This window comes from Zingiber officinale, chromosome 4B (genome assembly GCF_018446385.1).
Source record: "Zingiber officinale cultivar Zhangliang chromosome 4B, Zo_v1.1, whole genome shotgun sequence".
Taxonomy (NCBI): Eukaryota; Viridiplantae; Streptophyta; class Magnoliopsida; order Zingiberales; family Zingiberaceae; genus Zingiber; species Zingiber officinale.
The window spans coordinates 91,402,272-91,418,559 of record NC_055993.1 but is presented as its reverse complement, the minus strand read 5'-3'; the positions used below and the strand labels follow the sequence as shown (position 1 = coordinate 91,418,559).

General features: G+C 37.6%; 2 protein-coding genes and 1 non-coding gene across 3 annotated transcripts; 2 read left to right on the top strand and 1 right to left on the bottom strand.

The window, feature by feature from the left end:
* Positions 1-11,784: 11,784 nt before the first annotated feature.
* Positions 11,785-12,771, top strand: LOC121978384 (fucosyltransferase 2-like). The gene has a single exon (XM_042530737.1). The coding sequence runs from the start codon at positions 11,785-11,787 to the stop codon at positions 12,769-12,771; it is 987 nt and encodes a 328-aa protein (XP_042386671.1).
* Positions 12,772-13,073: 302 nt separating this feature from the next.
* LOC121975500 (mitochondrial uncoupling protein 3-like) lies at positions 13,074-15,999 on the bottom strand. Its single transcript, XM_042527194.1, has 2 exons — positions 15,530-15,999; positions 13,074-13,921 (listed from the first exon to the last, which is right to left on the bottom strand). The coding sequence occupies exons 1-2, from the start codon at positions 15,917-15,919 to the stop codon at positions 13,382-13,384; spliced, it is 930 nt and encodes a 309-aa protein (XP_042383128.1). The 5' UTR covers positions 15,920-15,999; the 3' UTR covers positions 13,074-13,381.
* Positions 16,000-16,057: 58 nt separating this feature from the next.
* Positions 16,058-16,214, top strand: LOC121979026. Its single transcript, XR_006111308.1, has one exon. It is a non-coding gene; the product is annotated as a U4 spliceosomal RNA (small nuclear RNA).
* The last annotated feature ends 74 nt before the right edge of the window (positions 16,215-16,288 follow it).

The following is a 16,288-nucleotide window of genomic DNA, read 5'->3' as shown; positions in this document are numbered from 1 at the left end:
GGTAATCTTCTTATAATATGAAATTAGCATAACCAGCAAGAAGAGCCAATATGCCATCGTATTGCCCATAATTTCTGGTTAGTCATTGCTTATCGTCATTGTGAGCAAAGGGGACCGAAGAGTACAAATTATTGCGTAATTGTTGCCCACTAGTAAAAGGAAGGTTGGATTTTACTATGATTCCAAAGGATCGACAAAATTCGTTCCCATAGTTTGAATGACTACAAAGTGTACGTCGGCATGACAGACTAGTAGAGTTATCAACAAGTCGATTAACATAAAATTAATAATAATAAATTAGGTAAAACTGAATTTGAAATAATTGGTCTGGTTCTATAAAAGAAATTTGTCGATTGTAAGATAAATCAAGAAGCGTTCACAATGAAATATTTAGATGACAATTTAGTACTTTTCTACTCTACCATAAGGCATTTAATATTCTGTAAAGATAAAATCCATTATACTTACGATCTCCGACAGCACTATACAATTAAGAGGAAGTAAATTAAAAAATTAAAAAATTAAAATGAATCATCATATAAGAAGATAATTTTTCAATAAAATTCAATTCTTATTCAATTTTACAAATCGACAATGTCATAGCCAACTCAGTTATAGCCGAAAGCCGAGAGCATTTAACATGTTACTACATAATGTATGAGCCACGTTATTGACTAAATAGACAGCGCTAATTCAATTAGTTGCCGAGAGGAGCATTAGACAATATTAAATTGGGACAATGGGTTCATGCCACCTACGTTTCCCACCGTAAATAGACGGCAAAAATGCCACAAGAAGTAATTAACCTAGTTAACATTATGATCCTTTTTTAAATCAAGGAAACGTTAGTGTGTGTGTGTGTATGGACCATCAACGAGCAGAAAACCCATAAAAAAACACGTTGCCAGAATGCTGCGACGTGCATGTGAAAAATTCACTAGTCCTGAATCAGAATGGATTCTTGTCTTAATTATATTCGAGTCAGTGCACTTCCTTCTTCCTCCACGCCTAACGCAGCAACCACCACCAAAAGAGAGTTGTTCCGATGAGCCGTTCGGAGGACGACTGAGGCAATAATGGCGGACAAGTTTCTCAGCCTCGCGTCCAAGCGGCCGCTCCTGGTGGCGGCCGCCGCCACCGTCGTCGGCGCCTTTCTGTTTATTCTGTCTGGAGACACTCGCAATCGGCTGCTCGATTTGCACATTCGCAGCGGCATCTACCGCTGGGCTCTTGGACAAGGTGAGACATCATTCCTCCTGCCTTTAAGGCACCAAAATAGTTTTTTGTTTTTTAATTTTAAAAAAAAAAATCAAAAGTAACATTCCCCCATGACAAGAATGGCAAGGCTGAGAGACGCTCCAGTGAGGACAGACTAAGTTGGGAGACTCCTGGCCGTTGGAAAAAATAGATGTGGGAGAAAGAAATAAAAGAATTGTGGGAGTAGAAGAGAGAATAAAATAAAACAACTCAACATACTTGGAAATAAAAGAAACTCCTTAATCATTGCTTCTTTGAATTCTCCAAACATACTTGGATTGCTTTCTGTGAAGATCAAGTCATCGACATATAGGCATGCAATTAAAACATCTTTATTCTTACTCTGAATGTATAGTGCATGTTTATAAAGACATTTGATGAAGTCTTTCTCTTGTAAGTACTTGTCTATCCGGCTATTCCATGCCCTTGGTGTCTACTTTAGCCCGTAGAGAGCCTTCTTCAATTTTAGAACTTTGTCTTCTTGTCCTTTGACTTCAATTTTAGAACTTTTTCTTCGAGAATTCCATTTAAAAAGTAGATTTTACATCCATTTGATGTATTCTTCACTCATTTTGGGCTGCTAAAGCAATGATTAGTCTGACAGTTTCTAATCGACCAACAAGAGTAAATACCTCATCATAGTTAATGCCAGATCTTTGACAATAGGCTTTTGCCACAAATCTTGCTTTGTATCTTTCAATTTCTCCTTTGGTACTTTTCTTTATTTTATACACTCACTTCACATCAATCGCCTCATGTCCTTTAGGAAGTGGAGCTAACTCCCATGTACCATTCTTCTTGATTGCATTGATTTCTTCATCCATCGCATCTTTCCACTTTTTGCTTTTTATAGCTTCTTAGAAATCTATAGGTTCACAATCGACAAAGAGACAAAACAGAGTAATATTATCTTGATTTTCAGTTACCTCATAAATGTCCCGTAAACTTCTAAAGTGTGATACTATTTCACTTGAATTTTCACTTGAAGTTGATGCAGCTGAATTCTCTTGAGTACTTAATGTTGGTGTTACTAGTAGAGTAGTAGACTCCTCTCTTGTTTGCTCCACCTTTGGTTTCTCTACATCTTCTTTTTCAAAGTATGGAAAAAAGTTGTAATCTTCATTTTGAGATTCTCAATTCCATTATTCTTATTCATTAAATATGACATCCCGGCTGATGATTGTCTTCCTAGTATATGGATTATATATCTTATACCCTTTTGAGTTAGTATCATAGCCAATAAAAATAAATTTCTTACTCTTATCATCCAATTTGGTTCTTACTTCATCAGGCACATGAACATGAGCTATACTCCCAAAAACTCTTAGATGAGAAATCCCAAGTTTCCTTCCGCTCCATGCTTCTTGTGGTGTCTTGCCCCCACACACTCCTTGTTGGTGATTAGTTGGATAAGTATACTGCACATGCAACCACTTCTGCCCAAAGTTCCTTTGGTAGCCTCTTGCTTTTCAGAATGTTCCTTGTCATGTCAAGGATGGTTCAATTCTTTCTTTCCACCACTCTATTTTATTGAGGAGATCTTGGAACTCTCAAGGGTCATTGTATTCCGTTGGCTTCACAAAATTCTTAAAACTCCTTTGAAGCAAATTCTCCTCCTTGATCAAAACGTATAACTTTAATCTCAAGATCGCTTTCCTTTTCTACGGTAGCTTTAAAGTTCTTAAATATGCCAAAAACCTCTGATTTTTACTTCAAAAAGTATACCCAAGTTTTTCGAGAAAAGTTATCTATGAAAAAAATGAAATAATTATTCTTACCAAGTGAACTTAGCTTTATTGAACCGCAAACATCTGTGTGTATAAGTTCAAGTGGCTTTTGAGCTCTTGAACTTGACTCCTTTGGAAAACCTCTTCTAAATTGCTTCCCACGTAGACATGTTTCACATAATTGATCGAGATGTTTGATGTAAGTTAGTCCTCTCATCATCTTCTTCTTTGAAAGCAATTCTGGTCCTCCGAAATCGAGATGCCTAAATTGAAGATGTCATAGTCAAGTGATGTCTTTATAGCAAGCTTTGAGACAATTGATAACATCATTATGAATATTAAGTAAGGGCATTCTATTTTTTGACATAGACACCTTAACAATTAAGCAACCAATATCATCTTTCAAGATAAACATATTATCTTTTAGATGAATATCATATCCTTTGTCCAAGAGTTGCCCTAAGCTTAAGATGTAGCTCTCCATATTTGGCACAAAGAAAATATTTGAGATAAATTCATGTTTTCCATTCTTCAAACGGATGAGAATGTTAACTTTTCCTTTCACCTTGATCTTTGATTCATCTCCGAAGGATATATTACCACCAACTAATTCATCAAGTTCTATGAACATGTCTATTTCCCCATACATATGATTGATTGCACCAGTGTTGAGATACCAGATTGTATCTTCACCTCTTTCATTATCTTTATATGCTAGCAGTAGGGTGTCATCTTCTTCTTTCCTTTCTTCCATATAGTTTGCCCTTTCATATACTTTGTTCTTGGGTGATCTACATTCTTTAGCATAATGCCCAAATTTGTCACAATTGTAATACTTAACTCACTACAAAAAAAACACTCGTATAGGGGCGGTTTTTTTACTTTTAAGAGCAGTTTTCAACCACTCCTACACTTTTACCAACGGTTTGAAAACCGCTCCTCTTGTTGTCGTCTCTATATCCTATCGAAGCGATTTTCGTAACCATTGGTAAAAATTAAAAAACCGCTCCTATTATACTTTATAGGTACGGTTTGAAACCGATCTTACACGTTATACATATAACAACAATTTTAAACTACTTATATAGCTATATATTCAAGAGTGGTTCAAACCGCTCTAAAACTCTTTAAATGTTAGAATGGTTTTAAACCGTTCTTACACACCATGGATATAGGTGCAATTTTAAAATACCTAAATGTCATGATTATCTAATCCTACAGGTAGACTCGACGACCTCGAGCTCTTAATCGGGTCAATGGGTCAAGTGCCCGTTGACCCTATTTTTATTTTTACCCTATTTTTATTTTTATTTTCTTTTAAAGTTGAAAAAGAAATTAGTTGTTACTGGGATTCAAACCTAATTCTCCTAAATTAGAACCTAATATCCTAACCAACTAAACTACAACTATTAATACTTTTATGTGTTAGTTAATTATTTAATAACTAGTCAATAGTTTCTTTTGTTATATTGTTATTCTTAGTAATTAGGAGAATATTAAGAGATATATTTATTCATTTATTTATTAATTTATAATCGCTTACTGATAGATAATTTTAGAATTTTGGAGATAGATAGAGGAAGATGAAGGTGTGGAGGTTGCGTGCAATGCCGAGAATGAAAGTTATGTGTTTAGGGGAAAAATATTAAGGAAAATTTTTTAAGGAAAATACATTTAAGAAAAGAAAGAAAATTGGTATATATAAAATTAAGATTTTATAAGTTATTTAAAGAATAATTTGTTTGACTAATAAATATTTATATTAAATAAATAAATTTAAATTTGAGATGTACAAAATAAAATTATATTAAGTAAATTGTACACTTTAATTATTATTTAAAAAAAATATTGACAAATTTTAACTTCGATAAGAGTGGTTTATAGAATGGCTGCTAAAAGTGTACTGTTTGATAACTGTTATTAGAAATTAGAGCAATAGAAACAGTTAGTAGCAGCATTTAACATAGAACCACTGCTAAATGTACTCATATCAGTAGTTTCAATATTACTTTTAATAGTTGAATCATTAAGAGTGGTTTCAGCAGCAGGTTATTCAAATCGGTGTTAGAACTATTCAACAAGAGCGGTTGCAAAATCGTTCTAAAAAGGTAAGGCATTAGAAACGATTTAGTTCAAACTGTTTCTATTGTTTGATTTTCAAGAGCGGTGTTAAAATCACTCCTAATAAATCGCTTCTATAAGGGTATTTTTTTTTATAGTGACTTGAGATTTATCGTACCTCGAATTTGTATACCCTCTTCCATGTCCTCTTGTTGAATGTTCTCCTCTTTCATTGTTGTTGTTGGAAACTCATCCTTGCTCATTAGGACGACCTTGACCATATCCACAATCTTTTCCACGTTGACTTCTATTGTTACTGAAACTTTCATCTTTCTTTGTTGGTTGAAGAGTCATCTTTAGGAGTTGTTGAGTAATTTCTTCATTTATCTTCTTCTTTTCTCCATAAGCTTGTAGTGAACCCAAGAGTTGCTCTATCATCATGGCTTGTAGATCCTTGGTTTCTTCGATGATGGCTGTAATACTATCAAATTTTGAATTCAATAATTGAAGAATTTTCTCAATGATAGTTACTTCTTCTAGTTTCTCACCATTTCTCTTTAATTGATTGGAAATGATAGAAACTCTAGAAAAATAATCTGATATCAACTCATCTTCTTTCATACGAAGAGCATCAAATTGACTTCTTAATGTCAGAAGTCGTACCTTTTTTCTCCTTAATATGAGCCTTGGAGATTTTCGCATGCTTGCTTGGCCGAAGTAGCACTTGAGATTTTTTCAAAACTATCCTCATCTAAATCTTGATAAATGAGGAAGAGAGTCTTCTTGTCTCTCTTTCTTAGATCTCTAAGACTATTTTTTTCAGTCGAAGATAGCATCACGTCGAGTCATCACACGACTCAACATATCTTTTTTCTATAACCTCCCAAACATCATAAGCTCTAAAAAGCACCTTCATATTAATTTCCAATTATTATAATTACTCACCTTAGGTACTGGAACTTGGAAGGGAACCATACCTCTATTAGACGTAACTCTGATATCACTTTGTTGGAAAAAAAAATTATGGGAGAAAGAGAAAAAAGAATTATGGGAGAAGAATTCACACTACGTGGAAGAGAAGAACAAAACAAAAAAACTTAACTTACTTCATTCATTGGAAAAATATACATATTTATAGATTTATTGGATAAGTACTAATCTCAGATACATTGAATCTAAACTTTTTTTTATTCTATCTCTACAAAACTCTTATTCTTATCATGATTATCACCTCATTAATTCTATCTCTATCACAAACTCTCATCAAGAATTACCACCTCATCATTTTATCTTTACAAACTCTTATCCTTATCAACAACTTTTATATCTATTAATAAAAATAAAGTTTAATTTCCAACACTATCTTATTGCTTCTGCCTTTGCGATCTTGATTGAGATGGCAACTGGGGCTTGGATTTGGATCCTGATGGGTGTGTGGAGTTGAGTAGCGATGACACTGTGGATGAGAGCTTTGGAGGAGGCGGTGATGGCGGTCGGAAGGCATCTCTTGGGAGAGGGAGGCGAGGTTTGAGATGGAGAACACAGTTCATGGCTTGTTGCAGTGCAGCATGTAGGAGGAAGAAGGGGAGAGGTTCGATTAGAAATAGCTCAACTCCAAACACACGAACACCTGCTTCCTCCCGATCGCCGATGAGCCTCCTCCTCCTCCTCCTCCTACTCCTCCCTCCGGCCACCACCCAGCTTCCAAGGTACCTTGTGCCGATGCATCTGCAAATGATAGCTTGCCGGAGGCAAATTTGCCCGACGGAGGTTGCTTGCAGAGAAGAAGGGCGAGCTGCGGATAAAGGTGGTGATGACTTGTGGATGGAAGATGTGTGAGGAACATAGAGAGGACTCCCGATTGAGATCCTAATGGATGTGATGTTGGAGCTCCGGATGGAGGTCGCAAGATTCCTTCATGAGTTGGGAGAGGACTTCTGGATGGATGCATGCGCTTGTGCGAGGGTTGGTCAACCGGATGAAGCTCATTAAGTTGAGCCGACCTCAAATGAACCCTCCAATTGAACCAATCTAAAATGAACTGACTGTCAAATTAAATTGAATCGGTCTTTAAATTGTGAACCCCTGACCTAAGTTATGAACCGTTAATGGCTTGAAGAGGTAAATCGACCTGCACTAAGTGAATCATATCTTCTCAATCCTAGCATTTAGGTTCGATTAGTTTGTTAAGCTCAAGCCAAATCCAACTTTGACTTCTAAATCCATTCTTGCTTCCATGGATCGATTCATATTTATGTTGTACTGTAGATCAATTTCCTCAAGTGAAAAGATAACTTGGAACTTTGGTTGCGAAGCGATTAGCTATTTGTACTTCCCGATTTAACTTGAACTTTAGTTGTGAAGCGATTAGCCATTTGTACTTTCCGATTTAACTTCCTAGCCGATGGAAAATTTTCATAGAGCAGAGCCAGAGCCGATGATCTTCCATATTAATTAGTGGTTTAAAAAAGCTAGATACTTAGATCTAAGAATTTGAGTTGGGAGGGGAGACTTAGTAACTAAATTAAAAACAAAAAAAAAATGTTACATAGATCCATCTTTAATCCTAACTTATTTTTGTTATCTTAATACCCTTGTTTTCACTTAACCTATATACCTTTTATGGATTATAGTAGCTATAATATATTATTGATCGGTACCTATGAAAATATTTTAATATATGTTATAATATACAATTGACTATATCAAAGTGAGCTTAGGTACGGAAGGGATGAATTAAGCATCAAAATAAAATAAACACAAAAGAAAAAGAAAGAAATAACATATCAATTTTCTTTGGTGCTAAATTGTAGATTATAAAATACCTATCTAATTTTGTTTAGAATTAGGACAATCCTATTTTAGATTCATCTCTAATCGTAACTAATACTGTGTAGCAATTATAATTTGTAGCTATTAAAATACGGTGTTGATTAATTTGAATAAACTATTATTTGTTAAACCTAGGGCGATCAATTCGGTTTCATGGAAGTTTCCCACCGATTATTAGGATAAATCAGAAAACATTTATGGTGGGCGACCCAGAAGTCCAACATCATATGGTTGCACCTTATCTTACTATCTTACTATTTTATTAAAAAATAAAATTGCGTTAATGTCATTTTTTCTATTCACACAAAAAAAAATAATTCTAAAGTTTATTAGTAATTTCCACAAATGCATCAGTCAGTGATCTAGAGTTCGAGACTCAGCTGCGGCGTATTATTAAAAAATTTTCTCATTAATCAATCAGGCATTTAGAGTTCGAGAGATTTTTTTTCATTAACAATTAGAAATGTAGAGTTCTCTTTAGTTCTACATCTTAGAATTGGTAACACTGTGAGTAGAGAAGTCTTTATAAATATCTTGAGCTGATGAAGTTAGAAAACATATTTTTCTCAGCTTTTTGGCTAAGATCAAGTATGATATTAAATTAATTTTTTATAAAGAGGAGTTCGTTATTCTCAAGTCATATTGGCTAAGATTAAGTATAGTATTTATTATTATCAATTTAATATTTGATATAAAAAATTAAATTAATTTTTTTTGAATGAGAGTCGGTTGCCCCACCTCAATTTTTACAAGTACCCTTAGAAGGTAGAAAATTAGAAAAATATTACAGTCTTACCCTATTTAAAAAAATAAAAGTTGGGGGCAATCCTCAAGAGTTAAAACTATTTTTATAGGTCAATTCTTCTTCTCTTAAATTTCTTCTTGTATCACCTCACTTGATATAAGGGGTCTAGCTCATGCAATGCATATGCATGATCACTAATTTAAAAGAAAAATCTTTATAAATATGTAGCTGAATAGAATTTTATTTGTGCACCTATTATATTAGTTATGAATTAAAATTATTACAAGATTCTAACTCTCTAACCAAAATAATTTGGATAGTAAATGAGTGAGATATTCTTTTAATAATTAATAAAAGAGTGCTTTTTATTATTTTAATAAAAGAGATGATTAAGCACGGTTCACTATGACTCATGCCACTTATGGGAAGGGTCATCGACGACCATGAATTTGAAAAGAAAAGAATGAAGGAGGGCGGAAAACGTTAAAAATAATAATAATAAAAGATAGTGTAGCCAACTTATGGACTTGACAGACGTGAAGAAGAAGACGATGAAGATAAAGACAATTGAAGGCAAATAGACACGGCATAGCTTTCGGTTAGCCTAATATACATTGTGATGACACAGTAGGGTTGTCGCATCGATTCATCGAATCGTTGGATGGCGAGATATCTACCCCATTGTCAGATTGATTGGTCAGGCGATCACATTGATTGGTCAGACGATCACGATCACGACCCAATCTTCACCAATAAAGCACGGTAGTGATAAATTACGAAGCGACAAATCGATTTATAAAACCGTTCAAATGCTACGGTTAAATGCAAAGATTAAAATAGGCGCCAACGCATCCCAACCATCAGATCTTAGGTTCTGTCAGCAGTAAGGGTGTCAATTCAGGTCAGATTGGGTTAAAAAAAATAAATTTATAAAAAATCTCAACTCAAACCCCACCCGAAACCGAATACAACTCAAAATCCCTAAACCCGGATCCAAACCTAAACCTAAACCTGACCTGAATAACCTAATTAAAAATTACTTCATTTTTTTTTTACTATTTTCTCTATAATTCTTTAATTTTAGTTCTATACTCCATTATCATACTAACATTGATATTATATATATATATATATATATATATATATATATATATATATATATATATATATATACATATATATATAATTAAATTCTAGTCAACCCGAACCCGATCCAAAAATCTCCAACTCTGAAATCCTCTAACCCAAACCCAAAATCCCCCAATTTGAACATGATTTTTTTCGGTCGACTCAGGTCGGTGCATTAGGTCGGTGCATTGGGTCAGGTTCATTTTTGACACCCCTAGTCAGCAGTGACATCGTCGCTTGTCGTTACATTTAAGGCGATAAGGGGCTCTCGCGGGTGGAGGGGGATATTGCACACCGCCCCCAATAATCCATTAACATTGTGATCCAATTCTCAGTGTGATACACGATCTCGCGTATCACATCCATTGAATGCTAAGTTTTCTCTCCTTGATGCCCAATGCTCGGCTAGCTTCCCCAGTAAAACATGGACACGTCAAACTAACATTTTGAAAAGATCAAAGTGGTGGGTAAGGGACAACTGAGCATAGTCCAGTCAATCAAATTACACTTCGTTTGACTAAACTTGAAGGGAAGGTTTGTGATGCAGTGGTTTCTCCCCCTCAATCTCGGCAATAGACTCCCTCTTAGCCTCGTAATTCCTCTCATTCTCAAACTCCCTCTTAGCCTTATACTCCAGCTCAAGCTCAACGATAGACTCTACCTTGGTCTTAGCAACAAACTCTCTATTAGTCTCAGACTTCCTCTCAGTTTTAGAATCCATCTCAGTCTCAACTCCCTCTAAATCTCAAACTCTCTCTCAGTCTTGGCGATAGACTCTATCTCGGTCTTAGCAGCATACTTCCTCTTAGTCTCAAACTCTATCTTAGTCTCAGACTCTCTTTCAATCTTAGACTCTATATCAGTTTCAAACTCTCTCTCAATCTCAAACTCCTTCTCAGTCTCGACAACAGACTCTCTCAGCCTTATCAACAAACTCTCTCTCAATCCCTGCTGTAATTGCTGACGTCATCTCTATCTCGACCCCCCAATTGCCAACACTCTCCCTCAAAGGCGAATGCCAATATCTTCTCAGTTTTAGACCCTGTCTTTGTATATTTCCAAGGTCACTTCACATCGATGTCACATTTTTCATTTTTAAGACAGGTCTACGTCCTATATGGGCTCACTAACTGTGACTACGAATATTTTAGGTCACGTGACATCTTAAGCATAGAGGAGTGGTTACGTGGTTGTTAGTTCTGGTTTCTTAGATACTCCCTTATTGACACGTGGTGCTGGAAGAAGGGGAGGCAACCAATGATGGTCAGATTTGATCTCCTCATCGGCTCACATAATGATAATATTTCGATCGATGTGGAGATGATTTTCGGATAATTATAGAGACACTCACAAGGATAATGACAAGGGGACGAACTCTATTCAACTCCATGAGATTCTACTCTCCTTCTCTATCTCCATTTCTACCTACCACCTCAAGCAAGCCATTTAGCATTGTCCTTTGTCGGTCTTCGTCATGGTGGTTTTCTGGCTGCAACAATCTCTATATGCACAATGTAGACTTCTGAAGAAGCAATTGGGTGAAATTTGTGATTCACCACTTTTTATGTTTTTCTTAATTCTTACAATTGCATATTGTGCTCAAGGTTCAGTGGACGAATCCCTCGGCGGTCTGCTCTCCCTTGCATTTGATGAATCCTCTTGCAGAAGCCGATTCGAGTCTGCAAAACTGTTGAAACCTCCGAACCACACCCCTTCTCCATATCTCTTAGAGAAGCTACGAAGCTACGAAGCTCTCCACCAAAAATGTGGCCCGAACACCGAGCTCTACCGCGAGAGCATCAGGCAGTTGAACTCCAACCGCAGCGGCGGTGGCCCGATGGAGTGCAACTACGTGGTGTGGATACCACAGGATGGTTTGGGCAACAGGATGATCGCATAACCTCTTCTTTCCTCTACGCTCTCCTCAACGACAAAGTCCTACTGCTCTTCTTCCCTGACCACATGAATGGCCTCTTTTGCGAGCCGTTCCCCAACACCACTTGGCTCCTACCGTCTCGTTTCCCTATCACGCATATGGCCTCGATCTTCGATACAGATCCAAATCGATATGGGAATTTGCTCAGAGATAAGATCCTCAGTAATGACATGAACATGATCACCAATGCTTCGATTCCGCTGCCAGATTATCTGTACCTTCACCTTGTACATAACAACAATGACTACGACAGAATGTTCTACTGCGAAGATGGTCAGCTGCTGCTTCGACAGTTCCCATGGTTATTGCTGAGATCGAACCAGTATTTTGTCCCAGCTTTGTTTCTCATACCGATGTTCGAGCAGGAGCTCAGCTTGCTCTTCCCTGAGAGGACGACCGTGTTTCATCTCCTGGGAAGGTATCTCTTCCATCCATCCAATGCAGTTTGGGGCCACGTAACAAGGTACTACCAAGCATACCTAGCAAATGCAGAAGAAATATTGGGTGTCCAGATCAGGCCATTTGCAGAAGTCGATCTCGACAGGCACTCGAGTTATATAATGAACTGCGCGATCTCAAAGAACTTGCTGCCCAGTCTCGATACGAAAGACGCCGCTGCTCTTTCGGACATCATCCGAGTCAAACCGAAAGCTGTCCTCGTGACCAGTTTGAAGAGTGAGTACTTCGAGAGGATAAGGGACGCGTACTATAGGAATGCGACGGCGACAGGAGAGGTGGTCAGCGTCTATCAGCCAAGCCATGAAGAGAAACAATTCACAGAGAAGTTGGATCACAACGTGAAGGCTCTGGCGGAGATTTATCTCTTGAGCTTGAGCGACTCGTTGATTACGAGTCAGTATTCTACGTTTGGGTATGTGGCGCAAGGGCTGGGTGGAATTCGACCGTGGTTGCTCGTGAGGCCCGATGACGAGAACCTTTGCCTGCAATCCTCGACGATGGAACCCTGCTTCCACTTCCCTCCCTCGTTTGAGTGCAAGTCGAGAAAGGAAATGGACCTCGGCTCCGTGGTTCCATATTTGAGACACTGTGAAGACAAGGCCGATGGTATCAAATTGTTTTACTAGAAGTTTTGAGTCGACTTACTACTGAGTTTGAAGAGTACTGGTAGCGTATAAAGTTGAGTCAGCTGTGTGCACAACTATACATGAGGGTTCGCATGGGGAATTTCAAGTGGTGATGCTCGTGTTTAGATGAGGATTAGAAACATTTGAATTTATAATCAAGTAAAATATTAAAAAAATGATGCAGTAATATCATTATTTTTCAAAACAATTATTTGGCAAGTTATACATTGAGACGGCAGGTGATGACACCAACCTTCCGTTGAATCGAGTTGGATGCATACTGTGAGGTCAACTTCTGGAATGCCAATCCAAAATTTCAGATATTGTTTTATTTAATGAGTTTTACTGCTACATCAAATTTTCCTTTCCGAAACTGCAACTGCAGACTAAATCACAAAAGCTAACATAATATTTAATGGACAAACTAGCAGAAACAGATCTCTTGCTCAAGCACAACTGTCTCTCTATTATCATGATCCTGTCAAGCAAAGCTACAGAAAAACTAAACTTGATCTTTGTCCTTTTGAATCTGAATTAGTTGCGCCGACAAACACTTATTAACTGTGGTGATTAAAATCAGAACCCTGCTGTCTGAACAGGAGGAAATGTATCAGAAAGATGAAAGACCAGAGATTTGCCGAAGCTTTTCGTAAGACACCCAGAAAACAAACTGCCAAGGCCCTAGCCTTGCCCATGTAGGGAAAAAGCCCTTCCAAAGGGCACTAAGACCTTCGTGCTTGACCGTCTTGTACAAACAATCAAAAGAATTTCTGTATAAAGCTTCCTCTCTACCAGAACCCTGATTCATTAGTCTTGTTTTAACAACATCCGGTGGGCAGCTTAGAAAGGTCGAACAAAGGCCTGAGGCAACTGAAGCCAATGTATGAGCATATGTATTATCGTCACAAAGACCTTTGCGGATGATGAAATGCTTTGCTTGATCATAGCATGTCAGTTCTCCCATATTGACCAAAAATGCTCGTTGAGCGTTAGGAACCACTCCAGTCCAAAGCCCTCGAAAGCCTTCCTTCTGGACAATCTTTCTCAATGCATCGAACCCTCCGGCATACCTTGGTTGCCTAGAGGTGTTTAGAAGTCGCCCATCTGCTTGCATTCTTACCTTGATAAGATCAGCAGGACTTGCCAGAATCTGCAAGTGAACCATAAAGTTAAACACACTGATTATCTCCAACATAAAGCATAAGTCAATGCATATATTAGACAGTCCATTGCTATATTCAAGTACATTGTGCATTGTGTTTGCTATTATCCAATGAAACCAGAATAAAATTGCCCGCATTGAGATTACAACAGTCTAAACAAGTGTATCTTAATCCAAAACGTTAGCTTTTGTTGTACACTTCCTAGTCCTACTGTTAGTCTGACTTTGGTTTGATGCGATGGGGGTGGAACAGACGTCTGATCTAGAGAAAGTACAAAATTCAGATTATCTAGGTTGCCCAGAAAAGATCATGAAGGTAAGTGAGTAAAAAAAAAAACCTATATTTACTTTATTCTCGGAGTAGTCAAGATAACAAATAGTGAAGATGTTTTGTGATTTCGTGTTTCATCACAAATCAGAATCATTTTGAGTGGGATAGTATAACAGCAGTGAAAATACATACACAATGGAGAATCTAAGCCAGTCTAACTATTAAACTACCAAATATTGCTTCAAGTTACCCCCAGTTGTAGCGAAGTGTCTACAAAGGGAGATCAACTTGAAAACTTGTTCATAAATATTAATTGGTCCTTTTATTTGTTAACTTCGGCACATATAACTTCCAAAGTAGACTAATTTAAAAAAAAAGTGAGAATATGTTTAAGAGTGGATAAGTTGAAAAAATATGAATTAACTCGGCCTTGTCCATACTAGATAGATGTTCAAAATATTTCTTGTTGGAAGCACCATCACCAAGTTGATTTCTCATGCTTAAGAAAACTGAAGACTGAGAATAACCAATTTGGATCGTTAGTTATAGGCCATCAAAGTTGGGACAAAAAGGCTTCATGGAACTGATGATAGCCATCAAGAACAAGAAGGCAGCCAGTTTTCTTCAAGAAACACATTTTTTTGAACTATTGGAGTACACAAAAAACAGCAAGCAAATAGAGTCTACCAATACCCTCCTGTTATGTCATCAACTATCATGCATTAAAGATAATCTAAAGTTTACAAGTTTCGTTTGATGTCATCAACTATCATGCATTAAAGATAATCTAAAGTTTACAAGTTTAGTTTGATAGGTGCATACTTGTACCAAATATTTAATTACCTTGAAATGCATCATAAACTCACTTTCTCTCTCACAATCTTGGTTCCAAAAAAACGTAGCACTACAAGAGCTAAGTTAGTTATCTATGAATTGTGAATTAGGAGAGACTAAACGAACTAGACCAACTAATATAACAGGAGTGCTGATGTGATCTATAAATAAGTAAAATAGAGTTTATGCAAATCAGTAACTACAAGTGTACTGATGAGGCAGCAGAATTGAGATTCTGCAGACTACGTATAACTTCACACAAAAACTGAACTAGAAAGCCAACAGATTTGGAAAACAATAGCAATTGCATGATCTTTTCCCCGCATTTGATATGCAAGAAAAAACATTATTTCACAAAATATACGGAAGCATAGTTACACATTTCTCGATCGCTAACTTGGGAAATCTTGTGATTTCTAGCACTAAAAAAATTGCAACGCGTAAAGAAACGATCTTGTTTAGCAAACGAGAGGCTGTGAAATGAATCTTACCTGAGCGATAGCGCCAGAGATCCCTCCTGCGAGCGCCTTTCCAAAGAGAGATCCGTCGAAGGCGGCAGCGCCCCGGAGGTACTCGTACCCGACGATCCGCAGAGGGCTGTAAAAGAGGTGGCGGAAGACGGCAGGGGTAAGGCCGCTGTAGAAGCCCAACACGCCTCCCTTCCTCCAGATCTCGGCCGCAACACTGAAGGAATTCCCAACTATCGAACGAGGGAGGGAAGTGGGGCGAGGGGATTCGCCGCGGAGCTGAAGGCGCGTCTTTATGATGTCGATAGGAAAGGTGGAGGACTCCGCCGCTGCGGCCGAGACCGAGGCCAGCACGATCTTGGAGGCTGTTCGGAGCTCCGGCGCTTCTTTATGGCCGTCTCCGCCTCCGGCCATTTTGGGGCACGACTCCAAGAGGGGGAATTAAGAAGGAAAACATTTGAGTTGATGTTTATTTAGTCCCACATCGAAAGGAGGACGGTCGGCGCCAAGCATTGCCCTTATAAAATAAAACCAGATCGAACTCAAACAATTATCTTTGCGCTTGGGGCAATGTCGCAGCTAGTGAGGTTATAACCGAGGCGCGACAATTGCTGGTTGAAAACTATTTCCAAACCCCCTCTTTGGCCTGGGTTACGCCCAGCGCTATCGAGAATTTCTGGAAGGGCTCCCTCTAACAAAGGGAAAAACCCTACAATTTAGTTTTTAAAATATTCTCTAGACATAGAGCTAATTCATTAAACAATGGCTGCGACTAGTCAACCG